The sequence below is a fragment of the Coregonus clupeaformis genome, chromosome 8 (assembly GCF_020615455.1).
Source record: "Coregonus clupeaformis isolate EN_2021a chromosome 8, ASM2061545v1, whole genome shotgun sequence".
Classification (NCBI taxonomy): domain Eukaryota; kingdom Metazoa; phylum Chordata; class Actinopteri; order Salmoniformes; family Salmonidae; genus Coregonus; species Coregonus clupeaformis.
In genome coordinates this window covers 40385316-40400943 of record NC_059199.1, presented here as the reverse complement: position 1 = coordinate 40400943, position 15628 = coordinate 40385316, and the positions used below count along the sequence as shown (strand labels likewise).

The window sequence follows — 15628 nt, the reverse complement described above, 5'->3', positions numbered from 1 at the left end:
GTACTCCCTACATGGCCATGTTATTTTCTACTCCATATACACATTGCATTTGGAAAGTACTCAGACCCCTTCCCTTTTCCACATTTTCTTACGTTACAGCCTTATTTTAAAATGGATTTAAAAAATCCTCATCAATCTACACACAATACCCCATAATGACAAAGAGAAAACAGGTTTTTAGAAATTTTAGCAAATGTATTGAAAAAAAAAAAAAAAACACCTTAAGTATTCAGACCCTTTTCTATGAGACTCGAAATTGAGCTCAGGTACACCCTGTTTCCATCTAACATCCTTGAGATGTTTCTACAACATGATTGGAGTCCACCTGTGGTAAATTCAATTGACTGGACATGATTTGGAAAGGCACACACCTGTCTCTATTCAGTCCCACAGTTGACAGTGCATGTCAGAGCAAAAAACAAGCCATGAGGTTGAAGGAATTGTCCGTAGAGCTCCGAGATAGGATTTTGTCGAGGCACAGATCTGGGGAAGGGCAGCAAAAAATGTCTGCAGCATTGAAGGTCCCCAAGAACACAGTGACCTCCATCATTCTTCAATGGAAGAAGTTTGGAACCACCAAGACTCTTCCTAGAGCTGGGTGCCCGGTCAAACTGAGCAATCGGGGGAGAAGGGCCTTGGTCAGGGAGATGACCAAGAACCGGATGATCACTCTGACAGAGCTGTGGGGATGTTTTTCAGCAGCATGGACTGGGAGATTAGTCAGGATCGAGGAAAAGATGAACGGAGCAAAGTACAGAGAGATCCTTGATGAAAACCTGCTCCAGAGCACTCAGGACCTCAGACTGGGGCCAAGGTTCACCTTCCAACAGGACAACAACCCTAAGCACACAGCAAAGACAACACAGGAGTGGCTTCGGGACAAGTCTCTGAATGTCCTTGAGAGGCCTAGCCAGAGCCCGGACTTGAACCCGATCGAACATCTCTGGAGAGACCTGAAAATAGCTGTGTAGCAACACTCCCCATCCAACCTGACAGAGCTTGTGAGGATCTGCAGAGAAGAATGGGAGAAACTCCCCAAATATAGTTGTGCCAAGCTTGTAGCATCATACTCAAGAAGACTCAAGGCTGTAATCGCTGCCAAAGGTGCTTCAACAAAGTACTGAGTAAAGGGTCTAAATACTTATGTTTGTAATATTTTATAAATTTGCTAAAATGTCTAAAAACCAGTTTTTGCTTCGTCATTATGGGGTACTGTGTGTAGACTAATAAAAAATTAAAATAAACACGTAATCCATTTTTGAATAAGGCTTTAACATTACAAAATGAGGGAAAAGTCAAGGGGTCTGAATACTTTTCGAATGCACTGTATACCCATGTTATACTCCCTATATACAGTATAGCCATGTTATTTTCCCTCTGTATTTCTATTCTTTATTCACTGTGTATTTATTCCTCATGTCACTATTTCTATTTTTTTACTCTGCATTGTTGGAAAAGGACCCGTAACTAAGCGTTTCACTGTTAGTCTACACCTGTTGTCTACGAAGCATGTGATTTGATTTGAACGTTAAAGTGCAAAGTTCAATTAGTCCAACATGTTATTTAGGTGCAGTAGGCCTATTGCAGTAGCAGTGGTTTGGTTTTTACTTATGGTTGTCTTGCACTTTCCTTTTCCATCTCGCTCTCTTTCTTCCTCCCATGTCTTCCTTTTTCCTTCTCTTCCACTGTCTAGCTTCCTTCCTGATATCCTCTCTCTGGTCCGTTCTCTCCCTCCTCCTTCCCCCAGCTCTCTACATCTTTTTTTGCTCCCTCTTTCCCTGTCATTCTTTCACTTCAAATCTCCAATCATACCCCCCCCTTCTCTCTCTCTCTCTCGAAATCCAGATCATATAGAAATCTGTGTGTGTGACTCTCTTTAACAGTCATCCTCTGAGATGCTTGTGTTGGTTCAATCTCTCTCTCTCTCTCTCTCTCTCTCTCTCTCTCTCTCTCTCTCTCTCTCTCTCTCTCTCTCTCTCTCTCTCTCTCTCTCTCTCTCTCTCTCTCTCTCTCTCTCTCTCTCTCTCTCTCTCTCTCTCTCTCTCTCTCTCTCTCTCTCTCTCTCTCTCTCTCTCTCTCTCTCTCTCTCTCTCTCTCTCTCTCTCTCTCTCTCTCTCTCTCTCTCTCTCTCTCTCTCTCTCTCTCTCTCTCTCTCTCTCTCTCTCTCTCTCTCTCTCGCGCCCCTCTTTTTTATTTTATTTTTATTTATTTCACCTTTATTTAACCAGGTAAGTTCTCATTTATAACTGCGACCTGGCCAAGATAAAGCAAAGCAGTGCGATTAAAAACAACAACAACACAGAGTTATATATGGTATAAACAAAAACAAAACGTACAGTCAATAACACAATATAAAATCTATATACAGTGTGTGCAAATGTAATAAGTTATGGAGGTAAGGCAATAAATAGGCCATAGTGCAAAATAATTACAATTTAGTATTAACACTGGAGTGATAGATATAAAGAACATGGTGTGCAAATAGAGATACTGGGGTGCAAATGAGCAAAATAAATAACAATATAAATAACAATATGGGGATGAGGTAGTGTGGGTGGGCTGTGTACAGCTGTGTACAGCTGCAGTGATCGGTAAGCTGCTCTGACAACTGATGCTTAAAGATAGTGAGGGAGATAAGTGTCTCCAGCTTCAGAGATTTTTGCAGTTCGTTCCAGTCATTTGCAGCAGAGAACTGGAAGGAATGGCGGCCAAAGGAGGTGCTGGCTTTGGGGATGACCAGTGAGATATACCTGCTGGAACGCATACTACGGGTGGGTGTTGCTATGGTGACCAATGATCTAAGATAAGGCGGGGATTTGACTAGAAGTGATTTATAGATGACCTGGAGCCAGTGGGTTTGGCGACGAATATGTAGTGAGGACCAGCCAACGAGAGCGTACAGGTCACAATGGTGGGTAGTATATGGGGCTTTGGTGACAAAATGGATGGCACTGTGATAGACTACATCCAATTTGCTGAGTAGAGTGTTGGAAGATATTTTGTAAATGACATCGCCGAAGTCAAGGATCGGTAGGATAGTCAGTTTTACGAGGGCATGTTTAGCAGCATGAGTGAAGGAGGCTTTGTTGCGAAATAGGAAGCAGATTCTAGATTTAACTTTGGATTGGAGATGCTTAATGTGAGTCTGGAAGGAGAGTTTACGGTCTAACCAGACACCTAGGTATTTGTAGTTGTCCACATATTCTAAGTCAGACCCGTCGAGAGTAGTGATTCTAGTCGGGCGGGCGCAAGCAGCGTTCGATTGAAGAGCATGCATTTAGTTTTACTAGTGTTTAAGAGCAGTTGTAGGCCACGGAAGGAGTGTTGTATGGCATTGAAGCTCGTTTGGAGGTTTGTTAACACAGTGTCCAATGAAGGGCCAGATGTATACAAAATGGTGTCGTCTGCATAGAAGTGGATCTGAGAGTCACCAGCAGCAAGAGCGACATCATTGATATACACAGAGAATAGAGTCGGCCCGAGAATTGAACCCTGTGGCACACCCATAGAGACTGCCAGAGGTCCAGACAACTGGCCCTCCGATTTGACACATTCAACTCTATCAGAGAAGTAGTTGGTGAACCAGGCGAGGCAGTCATTTGAGAAACCAAGGCTATTTCGTCTGCCAATAAGAATGCAGAGTCAAAAGCCTTGGCCAGGTCGATGAAGACGGCTGCACAGTTCTGTCTTTTATCGATTGCGGTTATTATATTGTTTAGGACCTTGAGCGTGGCTGAGGTGCACCCATGACCAGCTCGGAAATGAGATTGCATAGCGGAGAAGGTATGGTGGGATTCAAAATGGTCGCTGATCTGTTTGTTAACTAGGCTTTCAAATACTTTCGAAAGGCAGGGCAGGATGGATATAGGTCTGTAACAGTTTGGATCTAGAGTGTCACCCCCTTTGAAGAGGGGGATGACCGCGGCAGCTTTTTGATCTCTGGTGATCTCAGACGATACGAAAGAGAGGTTGAACAGGCTAGTAATAGGGGTTGCGACAATTTCGGCGGATAATTTTAGAAAGAAAGGGTCCTGATTGTCTAGCCCAGCTTATTTGTAGGGGTCCAGATTTAGCAGCTCTTTCAGGACATCAGCTATCTGAATTTGGGTGAATTTGTGTATATTGGTTCCTGACTTCCCTGAAAAGTTGCATATCACGGGGGCTGATCGATGCTAATGCAGTAATGACATTCTAGTGCTGTTGGTCTGATGGTAGCTCTAGTTAAGAGCCCTAGTCCTGTTCAGTGGGTCTGATGGTAGCATTAATTAATAGCCCTAGTCCTGTTCAGTGGGTCTGATGGTAGCATTAATTAAGAGTCCTAGTCCTGTTCAGTGGGTCTGATGGTAGCATTAATTAAGAGCCTAGTCATATTCAGTGGGTCTGATGGTAGCATTAATTAATAGCCCTAGTCATGTTCAGTGGGTCTGATGGTAGCATTAATGAAGAGCCCTATTCCTGTTCAGTGGGTCTGATGGTAGCTCTAGTTAAGAGCCCTAGTCCTGTTCAGTGGGTATGATGGTATCTCTAATAATAACCCTAGTCCTGTTCAGTGGGTCTGATGGTAGCATTAATGAAGAGCCCTATTCCTGTTCAGTGGGTCTGATGGTAGCTCTAGTTAAGAGCCCTAGTCCTGTTCAGTGGGTCTGATGGTAGCTCTAATTAATAGTCCTAGTCCTGTTCAGTTGGTCTGATGGTAGCTCTAACTAATATCCCTAGTCCTGTTCAGTGGGTCTGATGGTAGCATTAATTAATAGCCCTAGTCCTGTTCAGTGGAACTGATGGTAGAATTAATTAATAGTCCTAGTCCTGTTCAGTGGGTCTGATGGTAGCTCTAATTAATAGTCCTAGTCCTGTTCAATGGGTCTGATGGTAACATTAATAGCCCTAGTCCTGTTCAGTGGGTCTGATGGTAGCATTAATTAATAGTCCTTGTCCTGTTCAGTGGGTCTGATGGTAGCATTAATTAATAGTCCTAGTCCTGTTCAGTGGGTCTGATGGTAGCATTAATTAATAGTCCTAGTCCTGTTCAGTGGGTCTGATGGTAGCATTAATTAATAGCCCTAGTCCTGTTCAGTGGGTCTGATGGTAGCATTAATTAAGAGTCCTAGTCCTGTTCAGTGGGTCTGATGGTAGCATTAATTAAGAGCCTAGTCCTATTCAGTGGGTCTGATGGTAGCATTAATTAATAGCCCTAGTCCTGTTCAGTGGGTCTGATGGTAGCATTAATGAAGAGCCCTATTCCTGTTCAGTGGGTCTGATGGTAGCTCTAGTTAAGAGCCCTAGTCCTGTTCAGTGGGTCTGATGGTATCTCTAATAATAACCCTAGTCCTGTTCAGTGGGTCTGATGGTAGCATTAATAAAGAGCCCTATTCCTGTTCAGTGGGTCTGATGGTAGCTCTAGTTAAGAGCCCTAGTCCTGTTCAGTTGGTCTGATGGTAGCATTAATTAATAGCCCTAGTCCTGTTCAGTGGGACTGATGGTAGATCTAACTAATAGCCCTAGTCCTGTTCAGTTGGTCTGATGGTAGCATTAATTAATAGCCCTAGTCCTGTTCAGTGGGACTGATGGTAGAATTAATTAATAGTCCTAGTCCTGTTCAGTGGGTCTGATGGTAGCTCTAATTAATAGTCCTAGTCCTGTTCAATGGGTCTGATGGTAACATTAATAGCCCTAGTCCTGTTCAGTGGGTCTGATGGTAGCATTCATTAATAGTCCTTGTCCTGTTCAGTGGGTCTGATGGTAGCATTAATTAATAGTCCTAGTCCTGTTCAGTGGGTCTGATGGTAGCATTAATTAATAGTCCTAGTCCTGTTCAGTGGGTCTGATGGTAGCATTAATTAATAGTCCTAGTCCTGTTCAGTGGGTCTGATGGTAGCATTAATTAATAGTCCTAGTCCTGTTCAGTGGGTCTGATGTTAGCATTAATTAATAGTCCTAGTCCTGTTCAGTGGGTCTGATGGTAGCATTAATTAATAGTCCTAGTCCTGTTCAGTGGGTCTGATGGTAGCTCTAATTAATATTCCTAGTCCTATTCAGTGGGTCTGATGGTAGCATTAATTAATAGTCATAGTCCTGTTCAGTGGGTCTGATGGTAGCATTAATTAATAGTCCTAGTCCTGTTCAGTGGGTCTGATGGTAGCTCTAATTAATATTCCTAGTCCTATTCAGTGGGTCTGATGGTAGCATTAATTAATATTCCTAGTCCTATTCAGTGGGTCTGATGGTAGCATTAATTAATAGTCCTGTTCTCAAGGCTCCTTTACTTCCCTTGTCTATATGGATCCCACACACTTTTCACCTCCTCTGCTACTCTGTCTGTGCCCTGAGGGTGTGTGTGTGTGTGTGAGTCCCTAAGTTTGTGCGTGTGTTTCCCCCTGCCTCTAAACCCCTTAACACCTCTTCATCCGTTCCCCCCCTTCCTCTAAACCCCTTAACACCTCTTCATCCGTTCCCCCCGTTCCCTCCTGCCTCTAAACCCCTTAACACCTCCTCATCTCCACAAACGCTAGGCTTACCTTATCCCCCTTGACTCCGTCAGTTCCCTGCAAGACAGAACAAACACACACACACAAGGTTAGTCTGGCCTTGTCATTGCAGACGATAGAGTCGAGAGCAGAGAGGGGCGACAGGAGACACTTTGGCTCTGTTATGGATTGAAGTGGACTTCATTAGCAAGGACAACTTCTGAAAATACAATCATCTCTGAACTTAATTACAACTTTAAAACACTGACTCTGTGACTGTAGAAATTAGTGATCTTGGCTCACATACAATGACATACACACACTAATGCACCAAGTATGAAGTATTTCAAGTATTTCATATTGACTATACAATTCCAATACTATGTGACAGTTTTTTTTCGTTTTCAATGTGACGCCACTCACATCTCTTCCATCAGCTCCTGGGATTCCATTGGAACCGCCTTTACCGTCTTTACCCTGGATTGGGAATGGGATAGGAATGGAGACAGGCATCACTCAATGTCTTTGACTAGACTTAATAATACACACACACACACACATATCTCTTACCGGGGGTCCTGTAACACCTACACCCATGGGTCCCTGTGGCCCTGGAGGCCCGTCCTCTCCTTTAGGACCCTGTGAAAAGGAAACACATACACATTAAAATGAGAACTTAGTGTTGTGAAATTGTTGGATATTACTTGTTAGATATTACTGCACTGTCGGAGCTAGAAGCACAAGCATTTCGCTACACCCGCAATAACATCTGCTAAACACGTGTATGTGAAAAATAACATTTGATTTGATTTGATATGTGAGTGTGTTTGTGTGTGTGTGTGTGTTTATGCACGTATGAGTGTGGGTGTGTTTATGCACATATACAGTAATCCTTCTACCCTCCCTCCCCCACCCCCCCATGAAAAAAGGGGGTGGTTGTCCCACTGGCTATCCTAAATTGAATGCACCAATTTGTAAGTCGCTCTGGATAGGAGCGTCTGCTAAATGACTTAAATGTAAATGTACAGTATGTGTGCTACGCGGGTGTGTGTGTGTGTGTGTGTGTGTGTGTGTGTGTGTGTGTGTGTGTGTGTGTGTGTGTGTGTGTGTGTACCGTTTCCCCAGCAGGTCCAATAGGTCCACTAAGTCCTCTAATACCCTGAGGACCCTGTAGAAGAGCAACATGATGAAGATAATACACTGCTCAAAAAAATTAAGGGAACACTTAAACGACACAATGTAACTCCAAGTCAATCACACTTCTGTGAAATCAAACTGTCCACATAGGAAGCAACACTGATTGACAATAAATGTCACATGCTGTTGTGCAAATGGAATAGACAACAGGTGGAAATTATAGGCAATTAGCAAGACACCCCCAATAAAGGACTGGTTTTGCATGTGGTGACCACAGACCACTTGTTTTGGTCACTTTTGAATGCTGGCGGTGCTTTCACTCTAGTGGTAGCATGAGACGGAGTCCACAACCCACACAAGTGGCTCAGGTAGTGCAGCTCATCCAGGATGGCACATCAATGCGAGCTGTGGCAAGAAGGTTTGCTGTGTCTGTCAGCGTAGTGTCCAGAGCATGGAGGCGCTACCAGGAGACAGGCCAGTACATCAGGAGATGTGGAGGAGGCCGTAGGAGGGCAACAACCCAGCAGCAGGACTGCTACCTCCGCCTTCGTGCCAGGAGGAGCAGGAGGAGCACTGCCAGAGCCCTGCAAAATGACCTCCAGCAGGCCACAAATGTGCATGTGTCTGCTCAAACGGTCAGAAACAGACTCCATGAGGGTGGTATGAGGGCCCGACGTCCACAGGTGGGGGTTGTGCTTACAGCCCAACACCGTGCAGGACGTTTGGCATTTGCCAGAGAACACCAAGATTGGCAAATTCGCCACTGGCGCCCTGTGCTCTTCACAGATGAAAGCAGGTTCACACTGAGCACGTGACAGACGTGACAGAGTCTGGAGACGCCGTGGAGAACGTTCTGCTGCCTGCAACATCCTCCAGCATGACCGGTTTGGCGGTGGGTCAGTCATGGTGTGGGGTGGCATTTCTTTGGGGGTCCGCACAGCCCTCCATGTGCTCGCCAGAGGTAGCCTGACTGCCATTAGGTACCGAGATGAGATCCTCAGACCCCTTGTGAGACCATATGCTGGTGCGGTTGGCCCTGGGTTCCTCCTAATGCAAGACAATGCTAGACCTCATGTGGCTGGAGTGTGTCAGCAGTTCCTGCAAGAGGAAGGCATTGATGCTATGGACTGGCCTGCCCGTTCCACAGACCTGAATCCAATTGAGCACATCTGGGACATCATGTCTCGCTCCATCCACCAACGCCACGTTGCACCACAGACTGTCCAGGAGTTGGCGGATGCTTTAGTCCAGGTCTGGGAGGAGATCCCTCAGGAGACCATCCACCACCTCATCAGGAGCATGCCCAGGCGTTGTAGGGAGGTCATACAGGCACGTGGAGGCCACACACACTACTGAGCCTCATTTTGACTTGTTTTAAGGACATTACATCAAAGTTGGATCAGCCTGTAGTGTGGTTTTCCACTTTAATTTTGAGGGTGACTCCAAATCCAGACCTCCATGGGTTGATAAATTTGATTTCTATTGATAATTTTTGTGTGATTTTGTTGTCAGCACATTCAACTATGTAAATAAAAAAGTATTTAATAAGATTATTTCATTCATTCAGATCTAGGATGTGTTATTTTAGTGTTCCCTTTATTTTTTTGAGCAGTGTAGAAAGAGACTATAGAAACCATTTGACCTACTAGAGGCAATCATATTTCATATGCATTTAATCATTATTTTGTCATATTTTTTATTAGAATAATAACACTTACTGCCACCCCTGGTAGGCCCCTAGGTCCTTCTTCTCCCTAAGACAGAGAGAGAGAGAGAGAGAGAGAGAGAGAGAGAGAGAGAGAGAGAGAGAGAGAGAGAGAGAGAGAGAGAGAGAGAGAGAATAACATAACATCTCTCATTATCCCAAACATTCCCAAAGACAGTACCTCAACTAAACCAAGTGAAGATGACTCTGTCTGTTCTACTAAACCAAGTGAAGAAGACATTGTCTGTTCTACTAAACCAAGTGAAGAAGACATTGTCTGTTCTATTAAACCAAGTGAAGAAGACTCTGTCTGTTCTATTAAACCAAGTGAAGAAGACTCTGTCTGTTCTATTAAACCAAGTGAAGAAGACTGTCTGTTCTATTAAACAAAGTGAAGAAGACTCTCTCTGTTCTATTAAACCAAGTGAAGAAGACTCTGTCTGTTCTATTAAACCAAGTGAAGAAGACTCTGTCTGTTCTATTAAACCAAGTGAAGAAGACTGTCTGTTCTACTAAACCAAGCGAAGAAGACTCTGTCTGTTCTATTAAACCAAGTGAAGAAGACTCTGTCTGTTCTACATCTCTTTTGAACAGTGTGAGAAACAATTCATGGTATGAAAATGGAAGTACCGAAAACAGAAAACATCAGTACACAGAAGCTACCTGAACCAACTAAATAGCTAACATATGAGTTGAAACGTGGTCTAGGTCAATAGACAACAGCCAAGTTAAGTGTATTAGTATTTTGAGTGACCCATCTCCTCAGTGAATGTGTTCTTACTTGAGGTCCTGCGAGGCCCACTCCTTCAACTCCTGGGTCACCCTACAGGGGGCAGCATAGACACACACACACACACACACACACACACACACACACACACACACACACACACACACACACACACACACACACACACTGAGTCAGTTACTGATGAACTACAACACCTCACCAACCTCACAGACACACACACTGAGTCAGTTACTGATGAGCTACAACACCTCACCAACCTCACAGACACACACACTGAGTCAGTTACTGATTAACTACAGCTACAACACCTCACCAACCTCACAGACACACACACTGAGTCAGTTACTGATTAACTACAGCTACAACACCTCACCGACCTCACAGACACATACACAGAGTCAGTTACTGATTAACTACAACTACAACACCTCACCAACCTCACAGACACACACACTGAGTCAGTTACTGATGAACTACAACACCTCACCAACCTCACAGACACACACACTGAGTCAGTTACTGATTAACTACAACTACAACACCTCACCAACCTCAGAGACACACACACTGAGTCAGTTACTGATTAACTACAACTACAACACCTCACCAACCTCACAGACACACACACTGAGTCAGTTACTGATTAACTACAACTACAACACCTCACCAACCTCACAGACACACACACTGAGTCAGTTACTGATTAACTACAGCTACAACACCTCACCAACCTCACAGACACACACACTGAGTCAGTTACTGATTAACTACAACTACAACACCTCACCAACCTCACAGACACACACACTGAGTCAGTTACTGATTAACTACAGCTACAAAACCTCACCAACCTCACTGACACACACACTGAGTCAATTACTGATTAACTACAACTACAACACCTCACCAACCTCACAGACACACACACTGAGTCAGTTACTGATGAACTACAACGACAAAACCTCACCAACCTCACAGACACACACACTGAGTCAGTTACTGATTAACTACAACTACAACACCTCACCAACCTCAGAGACACACACACTGAGTCAGTTACTGATTAACTACAGCTACAACACCTCACCAACCTCACAGACACACACACTGAGTCAGTTACTGATTAACTACAACTACAACACCTCACCAACCTCACAGACACACACACTGAGTCAATTACTGATTAACTACAACTACAACACCTCACCAACCTCACAGACACACACACTGAGTCAGTTACTGATTAACTACAGCTACAACACCTCACCAACCTCACAGACACACACACTGAGTCAGTTACTGATTAACTACAACTACAACACGTCACCAACCTCACAGACACACACACTGAGTCAGTTACTGATTAACTACAACTACAACACCTCACCAACCTCACAGACACACACACTGAGTCAGTTACTGATTAACTACAACTACAACACCTCACCAACCTCACAGACACACACACTGAGTCAGTTACTGATTAACTACAACTACAACACCTCACCAACCTAACAGACACACACACTGAGTCAGTTACTGATTAACTACAGCTACAACACCTCACCAACCTCACAGACACACACACTGAGTCAGTTACTGATTAACTACAACTACAACACCTCACCAACCTCACAGACACACACACTGAGTCAGTTACTGATTAACTACAACTACAACACCACACCAATCTCACAGACACACACACTGAGTCAGTTACTGATGAACTACAACACCTCACCAACCTCACAGACACACACACTGAGTCAGTTACTGATGAATTAAAGCTACAATACCTCAACAACCTCACCGACACACACACTGAGTCAGTTACTGATTAACTACAGCTACAACACCTCACCAACCTCACAGACACACACACTGAGTCAGTTACTGATTAACTACAACTACAACACCTCACCAACTTCACAGACACACACACTGAGTCAGTTACTGATGAACTACAACACCTCACCAACCTCACAGACACACACACTGAGTCAGTTACTGATTAACTACAACACCTCACCAACCTCACAGACACACACACTGAGTCAGTTACTGATTAACTACAACTACAACACCTCACCAACTTCACAGACACACACACTGAGTCAGTTACTGATGAACTACAACACCTCAACAACCTCACAGACACACACACTGAGTCAGTTACTGATGAACTACAACACCTCACCAACCTAACAGACACACACACTGAGTCAGTTACTGATTAACTACAACTACAACACCTCACCAACCTCACAGACACACACACTGAGTCAGATACTGATGAACTACAAAACCTCACCAACCTCACAGACACACACACTGAGTTAGTTACTGATTAACTACAACTACAACACGTCACCAACAAAACAGACACACACACTGAGTCAGTTATTGATTAACTACAACTATAACACCTCACCAACTTCACAGACACACACACTGAGTCAGTTACTGATTAACTACAGCTACAACACCTCACCAACCTCACAGACACACACACTGAGTCAGTTACTGATGAACTACAACGACAAAACATCACCAATCTCACAGACACACACACTGAGTCAGTTGCTGATTAACTACAACTACAACACCTCACCAACCTCACAGACACACACACTGAGTCAGTTACTGATGAACTTCAACTACAACACCTCACCAACCTCACAGACACACACACTGAGTCAGTTACTGATGAACTACAACACCTCACCAACCTCACAGACACACACACTGAGTCAGTTACTGATTAACTACAACTACAACACCACACCAATCTCACAGACACACACACTGAGTCAGTTACTGATTAACTACAACTACAACACGTCACCAACCTCACAGACACACACACTGAGTCAGTTACTGATTAACTACAACGACAAAACCTCACCAATCTCACAGACACACACACTGAGTCAGTTACTGATTAACTACAGCTACAACACCACACCAATCTCACAGACACACACACTGAGTCAGTTACTGATTAACTACAACTACAACACCTCACCAACCTCACAGACACACACACTGAGTCAGTTACTGATTAACTACAGCTACAACACCTCACCAACCTAACAGACACACACACTGAGTCAGTTACTGATTAACTACAACTACAACACCTCACAAACCTCACAGACACACACACTGAGTCAGTTACTGATGAACTACAACACCTCACCAACCTCACAGACACACACCCTGAGTCAGTTACTGATTAACTACAACTACAACACCTCACCAACCTCACAGACACACACACTGAGTCAGTTACTGATTAACTACAACTACAACACCTCACCAACCTCACAGACACACACACTGAGTCAGTTACTGATTAACTACAACTACAACACCACACCAATCTCACAGACACACACACTTAGTCAGTTGCTGATTAACTACAACTACAACACCTCACCAACCTCACAGACACACACACTGAGTCAGTTACTGATGAACTTCAACTACAACACCTCACCAACCTCACAGACACACACACTGAGTCAGTTACTGATGAACTACAACACCTCACCAACCTCACAGACACACACACTGAGTCAGTTACTGATTAACTACAAGTACAACACCTCACCAACCTCACAGACACACACACTGAGTCAGTTACTGATGAACTACAACACCTCACCAACCTCACAGACACACACACTGAGCCAGTTACTGATTAACTACAACTACAACACCACACCAACCTCACAGACACACACACTGAGTCAGTTGCTGATTAACTACAACTACAACACCTCATCAACCTCACAGACACACACACTGAGTCAGTTACTGATTAACTACAATTACAACACCTCACCAACCTCACACGTCCTACCTGGCTTCCTTTAGGTCCAACAGGCCCCTGGACACCGGGAAGCCCTGCTTTACCCTGGTAGATGGAGAGAGAGAGAGAGAGAGAGAGAGAGAGAGAGAGAGAGAGAGAGAGAGAGAGAGAGAGAGAGAGAGAGAAGAGGAAGAAAGAGAAGAAAGAAGAAGATATTATATTTCAGCATGCATATCAATAGTAGGCACACACACACACAAAAAGAAGTGATACACCAGGGTCAAATTGAGACAGACTCACGTGTTTCCCTGCGGTCCCCTCTCCTGGGGGTCCGGGGTTGCCCCTCTCACCCTTGGCTCCCAGCACCCCTCCTACACCCACATGTCCCCCAGAGACAGGCACACAGCTCTCACACGCATCTCCCTGGTGAAGGATACAACACACAGAAAGAGAAATGTCAGCGTTAGTTAGTTACATTTAAATTCTTGTCATTAAGCAGACACTCTTATCCAGAGCGAGTTTGTAAATTTTTTCATACTGGTCCCCCATGGGAATTGAACCCACAACCATGGTGTTGCAAGCGCCATGCTCTACCAACTGAGCTGCACGGGACTAGTAAGTTAGTTAGTTAGTTAGTTAGTTAGTTAGTTAGTCAGTTAGTTAGTGAGGTAGTTAGTTAGTTAGTTAGTTAGTGAGGTAGTTCATTAGTTAGATAGTGAATTCATTTGTTACATAGTAAGTGAGTGACTTAGTTAAATAGACAGACAGACAGACAGACAGACAGACAGACAGACAGACAGACAGACAGACAGAGAGCCAGCCAGCCATCCCAGCTACACAGCCAGACAGCCAGCCAGACTGAGAGCCAGCCAGCCATCCCAGCTACACAGTCAGACAGCCAGCCAGACTGAGAGCCAGCCAGCCATCCCAGCTACACAGCCAGACAGCCAGCCAGACTGAGAGCCAGCCAGCCATCCCAGCTACACAGCCAGACAGCCAGCCAGACTGACTCATTGATAGGTTGGTTGGTTGGTTGTTCCATACCTTCTCTCCCTTCAGTCCAGTTAGTCCATCCCGACCAGGCTCTCCAGGCAGGCCCGGGGTTCCATGGGTTCCGGCCAATCCTTGGTCTCCTTGCTCACCCTGGTCTCCCTAGCAACAGAGACACATGACGTTGTCAATAAAAACAATGCATTGTAATCAATAACATGGATCTGGTCTGTGACTTGTACTTAGACATGAATAAATGAAGATTGATTTAACAACAATCCAGGATAATAGTTCAAGGTTACTGATTACAATGCATGAAGCTTCATCAAATTATAATTAGTCTGAATTAAACAAGTACCTAAACCCAGTAATAGGTTTAACCTCTTAAGAATCTGACCCTTTTTCAATTTTGCCTAAAATGACATACCCAAATCTAACTGCCTGTAGCTCAGGACCAGAAGCAAGGATATGCATATTCCTGATACCATTTGAAATGAAACACTTGGAAGTTTGTGGACATGTGAAATTAATGTAAGAGAATATAACATATTAGATCTGGTAAAAGATAATACAAACAAAAAAACATAAGTGTTCTTTTTTAAAATTGTATCATCTTTGAAATGCAAGAGAAAGGCCACAATATAATATTGCGGTTTAGGCACAATTTAGCAGTGTGTGTGCAAAGTTTCAGATTGATCCAGTGAAGCATTGCAACACTGGACTATTTTGTAAGAAGTCTGCCCAAATGTGCCGAATTGGTCATAACT

At 44.1% G+C, this 15628-nt stretch overlaps 1 protein-coding gene across 5 annotated transcripts in view; it reads right to left on the bottom strand.

The window, feature by feature from the left end:
* Nucleotides 1–15628, bottom strand: part of LOC121572028 (collagen alpha-1(XVI) chain) — a 158726-nt gene that overhangs the window by 44724 nt on the left and 98374 nt on the right. For all 5 annotated transcript variants that reach the window (XM_045222001.1, XM_045222003.1, XM_045222004.1 and 2 more), the window contains exons 30-38: nucleotides 14916–15023; nucleotides 14172–14294; nucleotides 13923–13976; nucleotides 10088–10129; nucleotides 9320–9355; nucleotides 7579–7632; nucleotides 7035–7103; nucleotides 6888–6941; nucleotides 6516–6542 (exon numbers count right to left, since the gene is read on the bottom strand). In XM_045222001.1, the coding sequence (XP_045077936.1) occupies nucleotides 6516–6542; nucleotides 6888–6941; nucleotides 7035–7103; nucleotides 7579–7632; nucleotides 9320–9355; nucleotides 10088–10129; nucleotides 13923–13976; nucleotides 14172–14294; nucleotides 14916–15023 (567 nt within the window). The remainder of the gene's footprint in view (nucleotides 1–6515; nucleotides 6543–6887; nucleotides 6942–7034; nucleotides 7104–7578; nucleotides 7633–9319; nucleotides 9356–10087; nucleotides 10130–13922; nucleotides 13977–14171; nucleotides 14295–14915; nucleotides 15024–15628) is intronic.